This window comes from Oreochromis niloticus, unplaced genomic scaffold (assembly GCF_001858045.2).
Source record: "Oreochromis niloticus isolate F11D_XX unplaced genomic scaffold, O_niloticus_UMD_NMBU tig00007268_pilon, whole genome shotgun sequence".
NCBI lineage: Eukaryota > Metazoa > Chordata > Actinopteri > Cichliformes > Cichlidae > Oreochromis > Oreochromis niloticus.
The window spans coordinates 5419-13684 of record NW_020328455.1 but is presented as its reverse complement, the minus strand read 5'-3'; the positions used below and the strand labels follow the sequence as shown (position 1 = coordinate 13684).

The 8266-nt window shown below is 41.0% G+C and overlaps 1 protein-coding gene across 1 annotated transcript; it reads right to left on the bottom strand.

The window, feature by feature from the left end:
- Positions 1 to 6584: 6584 nt before the first annotated feature.
- LOC109199109 (tonsoku-like protein) lies at positions 6585 to 7474 on the bottom strand. Its single transcript, XM_019354436.2, has 2 exons — positions 7421 to 7474; positions 6585 to 6875 (listed from the first exon to the last, which is right to left on the bottom strand). Exons 1-2 carry the CDS (start codon positions 7449 to 7451, stop codon positions 6679 to 6681), a joined length of 228 nt encoding a protein of 75 aa, XP_019209981.1. The 5' UTR covers positions 7452 to 7474; the 3' UTR covers positions 6585 to 6678.
- Positions 7475 to 8266: the final 792 nt, after the last annotated feature.

The window sequence follows — 8266 nt, the reverse complement described above, 5'->3', positions numbered from 1 at the left end:
TTATAAATTAATACAGTTGTCAAACAGGGCTGTCAGCTGTGTACAACCTGACTTCTGCACAACACACTGATGGTCCCAACCCCATTAAGAAGGCAAGAAACTCCACAAATGAACCCTGACAGGCACACCTGTGAAATGAAACATTTCAGGTGACTACATCACGAAGCTCCTTGAGATAGATGTGCTTGAAGCTGTTGTCCTGTGAGCTGCCTATCACACAAGCTGTTAACTCCAGAACCTTGTCCTGTGATTCAGTCGTGTCTTTGGGTCTGCAGACCTCTTCCTGTCACAGTTTGTTTCTCAGTGCGTTTGATGGTGAAGGAAACTGTACTCACTGACACTTTGACTTTCTTGTCAGGACAGACCTACATTTTAAGTGTTATGATGTCTCTCTCTCTTCCACTGTAATGTCTTTTTCTCACCATTTTGTAGCAACACACTACTTACTGCAGTACAGTACTGTTCAGCTGATGCTCACAAGGGTATGGCACCAACACTGCTTTATGCAGACAGAGGGGTTGGAATAATCCAAGTTGGAACACCTGTAGGAATTAGTAGCAGCAGCTTTCAAGGCTTGATCAACCTTCACTGCTGCAGAACAGCTTGAATTGTTAACCCATGTTGTGTCGAAAAAGGCCTTTGTATAATTCTGAAATGTACATTATTTTTCAGTTTTGGGTAACCTAACCTCTGGCAGCTCACCACTTACCTTTGTACCATTTCAAGCTATTCATTGGACTTTAACGACATGAACTGCAACAAATAACTGGAAAAATAGGGACTTTTAACAGGTAGTGTGTAAAATACACACCATTTTTCTGTTAGGGCTGTTCTGCTGAACAGCTGGATGAGCTGATGCAGGGGATCTATGTGTTTGTGTTTCTGCCCCTCCTCTTCCTCAGATGGCTCCTGTTCACCTGGTTTCTGAAATCAACACACATTCACAAAGTGCTAAAACTCTGCTATACACTGAAGAAATTAACACATAATTTGCCTTCAAAACAAGCAAAAATTCCAGAGTAGTCAGAAGAATTCCACTCGTTTTGTTTTTTTTAAATGAAATGAACTTACAGCGAGGTCTTCTATGAGTTTATCTTCAAAGTAGTGCTCCTCTGTCTCCATCCAGGACTTTTCATAGCCCTGCAGGAACAAGTTTACAGCCCGGTGCCTAGTATGAGAGAGATACATGGATGACTAATAACTGTTTATCTACCCATCTTCTGCTGCTTATAAAGGGCTGCACTGTAGGTGCAACATATATCCACAACCTTTCCTCACTAGCCGAGGTGTGGCTGTAGATGAGGGTGGGAAAATAATAAAGTGCAGAATTTTAAATATTTCTTCTTCATTTTACATGTGTGTGTGTTTGAGAACATACCTTGGCAAGTTATAGAGTGGTGCCATCCTGAAGCAAGCGACGACATCTCTCTTCCTCTGTTTTGAAAGCAGTTTGTGCCACACAGCCTTCTTACTGCGCTGAGGATGCTCCACCTGAAGACACAAACTGAACCACTCAGTATACTAGATATTTAGTTGGTGTACCTTACCATCTGGAAGCCATATTATCCTGGAGAAGTATGTGGTCAGCTTTAATGAAGACCAATCAGCTAGTTTAAGAGGACCGTGGGGTACCTTAAAGCTATACTCTCTACGTTGGCACAAAAATGCGCAAAATCAACTCACACTTGAATATATAGACCTGCTCCAGGTGGAAGAGGACATGACCAATATCCAGGATTCTCTCCACAGTCTTCTCTGGGTCAGTAGTATCCTCATAGTGGTTTGGGAGGTCTCTGTACAGAGCCATCTGCCAACGAATTGCTGGGTCCTCTGACTTTGTAAGACACACAGAGGAAATGCATGACTCTATTGGCCCATTCACAAGGTTAAGCACCTTTGTGAATATATAAATATATAGTACCAACCAACATCTACCAACTGGTTTACATCTGTCTCGACTTTAACAAAACAAAAGCCAAAACACAGAAACACCACATGTAAAGCTCATGATTCAGTAGCTTGTATAACTACCTTGCTGGCAATAACTTGAATTGGTTGTTTTTTTGTATGACTTCGTAAGTCTTTAAAATCATTGTGGCAGAATTTTGGCCCACCCTTGTTTATAACGTTGCTTCAGTTGATTTAGGTTTGAAGCCATTCATTTACGCACAGCACTCTTAAGGTCCTGCTACTTTCAGTATTTCAGTCACTCTATAACTTCAGATTCAGTTCTTTCTCCTGCTGGTGTGTTTGGGATCATTGTCCTGTTTCCTGACCCAGTGTGGGTGAAGCTTTAGCTGTCAAGTAGATGGCTTCACATATGACTCTGGAATATACAGTGTATCAAAAATAAATCATACACTTTCAAAAGGCTGTATTTTAAGCTTACACTAAATTTAAAATACATGGCTGAATATAAAGTTTTACATACAAAATGTTCAATGTTTATGAATAATCAATGAAATACGTCATCCCATAGTTCACTGTAGTCACTGCAGCCACTGCTGTTGTAATGCAATTGTTCCGGGTGAATGGCTGCAGAATGAAAGCACTTTGAAATCGAATGATTCTTTTTGATACAGCCTGTACTCTCCCGTACAGACGAGTTTAGTGATGTTAGTGGGATAGGGGCTATGTGGAGTGATAGAGTTCCTTCAATCACTTGTTGACAGATTGAATTTCCTATTCTATATCTTTCGGATAACCTATGATATCACTGTGAAGTAGCCTTATTTATCTTATGGACATAAAGGTTCATCAGTTCGTTTAGGTCCTCTTACTCTAGATTTGTGTGAAATTTAAACTGAATCTGAGTACTTGACTCTAAATTTTGCGAGTTTGCCCACCGACCATCAAATCGAATCACTTCATCCTTGTGCCAGATTTGAAGAATTTCTCTTAAACCAGTCCTTTGACATTACTTTCACAAGAATAAGATAAACTGACAACAACCTGACACCATGGCAAAATCTAAGCCCAGAGGCATAATGTGTAAGTATACTTTAAGTAACTTGTGTCCTTTTCTTACCTTTCCTTGTAAATGTAGGTTGTTCCTGATGACCTCTCGAACTTCGTCCTCTGTGTCTTTCTGCAAAAGAATTATTAACTTCGATCAAACAACAGGTATTCTGTGACCTACAAAATCCTATCAAAGATGTCATGAGCAAAAAATATTTATTCAGTAATTAGTAATGAAAATTTTACAAAGCTAAGGCAGAGTTATTTTGCTGTTACTAAAGGTTTACCTCAGGAATACCAATACTGCAAATAATTGATTGTTATTGTCATACACCTCACCCCAACCAGTCATGGTAGATTTTTAAAAACAAATAGACATGTAAACATTATATCAAGCAAATATAGAATAGAATAGAACAGAATAGCTTTTTATTGTCACTGTTACAAGAACAGTGAAAGGCAGTTTGGCATCTCTCCGTGTGTGTAGAGTACACAATAGCGAATGTATTTACACAATAACAGACAAATTACATTTACACAAGAAAAGATATGGTTGGTGCACCAGTTATTGGTCGTGTCCAAATTCATGGGCTGCATCCTCCTGAGGACCCGGCCTGAGCGGTCTACGTGGGCCGGGTCCTCAGAAGGTCGGGTAGGCCGGAAGTAAATGGCTGGGGAAATTGGACGGTCTAGCCTTCTGGTTAGCGTCACCGCTGTCTCGGTGGAGTTGAATAAACTCGGCGCCTGCTCCTTGCTATCTAAATTATAACAGGACGCTGGCGTAAACTGTCGACCATCTCACACTTTTGTTTAATTGGTTTTCTGTTTGACGTTTGGTCAGCTGTGAGAAAACCAAGGAGGAACCCACCCGGGGGATTAATAAAGTTTTATTTTATCTAATCTAATCACTTTAATCTCAGCCAAACCGATTTACTGACGAACAAATAAAACACTGAAAAAAGCCAAACAATATCATTTCTAGCTTGTCTAAGTGACTTACGTTTAACCAGAGTAGCGAAAGTCCGCGGTGATCTGAAAATGACGTGCCGGGAGTTGTGCCGTTCTCGGCGGCTTCAGTGGCCCTGGAGCTCCCGGCTAGCTATCGAGCTAAAAAAAAAAAAAAAAAAAAGAAGAAGATAAATATACCAGAATTGCGCCCATTCCATTGGCCGCCCTCGTGGCTCATGGGAAAGTGACAGGCCCTATGGCGGAGATTGAAGACAGGGGGCAGTGGTTCGAATCCATGCGGACCATTTGTTGGGGATACATACCAAACAAACAATAATAGTCCCTGGCTCTGAAATTCACCTGCTACGCTTGCTTAGAAGCCTACAGGCGAGCCTATAGACGGGCTCTCTCTGCCTTTTTACCGCTGTCCCAAAATCCCTCAACTTTTACCTCAATATTGCTTCTTAGCCTTGCTACCCACCGCCAAACACGCCAGGCATTGTCGCTTTCTCAATCTCTTCTTCACGTCTGAACAAACGCTCAATTTTGCCTTCATTAACACAAATTATACATCAAAACGTAGGTATTTTTCTTGCCTTTCACAAAATGCCACCGTCATTATCGCAGGAGTTGCCGTTTTCTCGCAAATGGCCTCCAAGCAACACAAAGTCAGAAACGTCCCCATTCAAAGTCTATGGAGACTTCAGTGAAAATGACAGCTGCAATGAGCTCTTTAGCTTTTGATTTACAACTTATCCACATTTCTTTGCGGACAATCCTGCATGTCACAAATAAATGACACAAAGCTCATCTGTGGCTGTGCACCATTCGTGGTGCGTTGGCTCCCTCTACTGGTACGCGCCTCATTCAAATGTCGCCGCACATTTAAAATTGCAGGGTGTCTTTACACTGTCATAGCTCCTAGATAGATTTCTTCAGAGACCTGAAAATCGCTGTGATTATTCACCATAGCCTGCTGATTCTTACAGTGAAAGAACAATGTCAACGTATAGCATCGTTGGTTACTTTAATTGTGTTTGTGTTTTTTTAAATCAAATCCTACAAAATATAATAAGCAACTTATGGCAGCTCTAGATAAACATGGCATTTACGATAAGTTTCAGTCCGGTTTTCGTCAGTTTCATTCCACGGAGACAGCTCTTCTTAGGGTCTCAAGTGATATCTTGATGGATAATGATGCAGGAAAATGCTCTGTTCTACTCATGTTGGACCTCACATCAGCTTTCGACACAGTTGACCATCACATCCTCATTGAAAGGCTGAAAAAATGGGTTGGTGTATCTGGAACTGCATTAGAGTGGTTCTCCTCTTATCTCCATCACCGATCCTTTTCTGTGGCAGTCTCCGATTTTAGGTCATCCTCTACCTCCCTTACTTATGGTGTCCCTCAAGGGTCAGTTTTGGGGCCTTTATTGTTTTTAATTTATCTTCTTCCCCTCCAGCATATAATGGGCTCTTTTGAGGACATTTCTTATCATTGTTATGCTGATGATATTCAGTTGTACATTTCTTTTATGCCCGAGGATTTATCTAAGCTTCAGCGTCTGAATGATTGCTTAGATTTGATCAAACGTAGGACGGCTGCAAATTTCCTCCAGCTCAACGAGGGGAAAACCAAAGTCCTCGTATGCGCCCCTGATAGATTCCTATCGCAGATAGTGAAAGCCCTTGGTCCTCCCTCACTCTATGTTAAATCCTCTGTCAGGAATTTAGGTGTCACCTTTGACTCCAGTTTCACATTGGATGGGCATGTGAAATCTCTGGTTCGGTCTTGTTTTTATCATTCAAGAAATGTGGCTAGGCTAAGCCCGAATTTATCTCGATCTGAACTGGAGATTGCTATACATGCATTTATCTCGTCACGCTTGGATTATTGCAATTCGCTGTTTATGTGTCTTAGCAAAGGTTCTCTGGATCGTCTGCAGGTTGTGCAAAACGCTGCAGCTAGGCTTTTGACAAAATCCTCCAAGTACTCACATGTGACACCGTTGTTATCTCAGTTACACTGGCTTCCTGTTAAATTTAGAGTCGATTTTAAGATCCTGGTCTTGACCTACAGAGCTGTGCATGGACTGGCACCTGCCTACATCTTTGATCTGCTACAGCCTTATGTCCCCAGCAGGTCTTTGAGGTCATCTGATCTGGGCTTACTTGCTATAAAAAAAATACTAAGAGGAGGACTAAGGGTGATAGAGCTTTTGCCACTGTGGCCCCTAGACTGTGGAACTCTCTCCCCCAAGCATTAAGAACTGTGGACTCAGTAGCTGTTTTTAAAACACAACTCAAAACTCACCTTTTTAAAACTGCTTTTGGTTAATTTTTTGCCTGTTTTATTTAGTCTTTTTAAATCTTTTTATGACTTGTAATTTTATGTGCAGCACTTTGTGATTCTGTCTTGAAAGGTGCTATATAAATAAAACTTTATTTATTTATTATTTATTTATTAAAACAGGACCAATTGCGACACAAACCTCTCGCACACTAACACAAACTCTTTATACAGATACAGAGCTTTACATGTATAAATAAGGCAGACAAAAATGCATAAAACACAAGCTATCAACAGATTGTTGGTGGACAGCATGTCACTTTATTTTGGTTTTATCTTGTTTCTTTTTGGTGTAGCCTCACTAAACAAAATGTTTATAAAATGACCACTTTTATTATGAACACTGGCTCAAAATCCACCGTCAGTGATAAAGAGTAGACATCAGAAGCAAAGTTCTGCCGACATCATCACACCTCCCACCCTCAAGTGGAGGTGGCGGAGAGGAGGCACTTGGAGTTTCGGTCGAGAAAGTGTCCGTGTGACTGAGTCCTGTCCCAGCTCTGCTTCAAGGTCTGTCGGTCCAGCTTGTTGAGGGCCTGAGAGCAAAGACGGATATCCTGGACCAGCTCTGACAAACTGTCCAGGTCTTCACTCTCCCAGGGGCCAGAGACCTGACAACCTGCAGGTTAAGCAACAAAGAGACATTTTATTTCATATCCATAATTTCCATTTTTCCCCCTATAAATATTTGACATCCAAATGTAGCCTATTAGCTAGCATCCAGTAACGTTTTCTGCTCCATAAAAGGGAAAATTAATTCACAACTAATCAGTTTTTGTTTTTGTTTTTTTATCTTTAAACCACACTTCTATATTGTAATGTCTGTGTGTGTACTCATCAAGCAACACCTCTGTGCATACATACTAAATGTTCAAACTTAGAAATGTGTCAAAGGAAACAGACGCACAGCAAGACACAAACTGTTGCCAAGTACAACTTTGCACAGGTGATAAAAACATCAAATATCATCAAATTGTGAATTAGTGTGAAACGGTGAATCTAAGAATAGGCTCCCAAACAGTCATATCCAGAACAAATTACTTTTAACACATCAATGAGTAAGCAGGCATAGGGATTGGACAGCCTGGTTCTATCACAAGGGCCATAATATATTTGCCACCGCTGAGTTACAGTAAAGAGTAGGGGGCGATAGGCAAGACTTACCTTTACTAGCACTGATGGTTTGGAGCACCATCTCAGCAGCGCCACGGTCGTGCAGCCGAGCCTGCTGATACAACAGCTTCTGCTTCTCCATCTCTTTTTCCTTTGTTAGAAAGGTGAACATATCATTGCAGACCATCTAAAAATGAAACTGCTAAAAACTTGAGGAGACTAGTGGAAGATTCAAGACCGATTGATCACCTACTTCAAAACTCTTCACTTCTCCATCGTCATCCTCTTCATCATGGCAACTCTGAAGGAAGGGAGAAAGGTGAAAAAAAGCATACAAACTACAGACTGATTACTTCGGATAGATATAGCCACATCAGCGACGGGAAGTTCCAAAGCACTGAGGCATCAAACTGAGTATTTTCGGTGTCACCATCTTTGTTTTTTTAAACCAGCTATGTGAGTTTCAATTCAAAAGTGTTTAGTGTTGGTACTCAGCAACAGATACCTTAGCCATGATGTCTGCGTAGGCCATGTAGAGATGATCCTCATCCAGTTTACTGCAAAAACAAACACATTCACCAAAGTTAGCACAATTATAGCTGTATTAAGGAAAATAATTTTGGTGCACCACTGACTGAAATGACATCTTCTCATTTAACAGTTTTTCATTATTTTGATGAATATTTACATGTTTTATATTTCAGATTCTTTAAAATAGCCGCCCTTTGCTTTGATTACTGCTTTGCACACTCTTGGCATTCTCTCTCCATGAGCTTCATGAGGTGGTCACCTGAAATGGTTTTCCAAAAGTCTTGAAGGAGTTCCCAGAGATGCTGAGCACTTGTTGGTCCTTTTGCCTTCCTCTGTGCTCCATCTCATCCCAAACCATCTCCATTG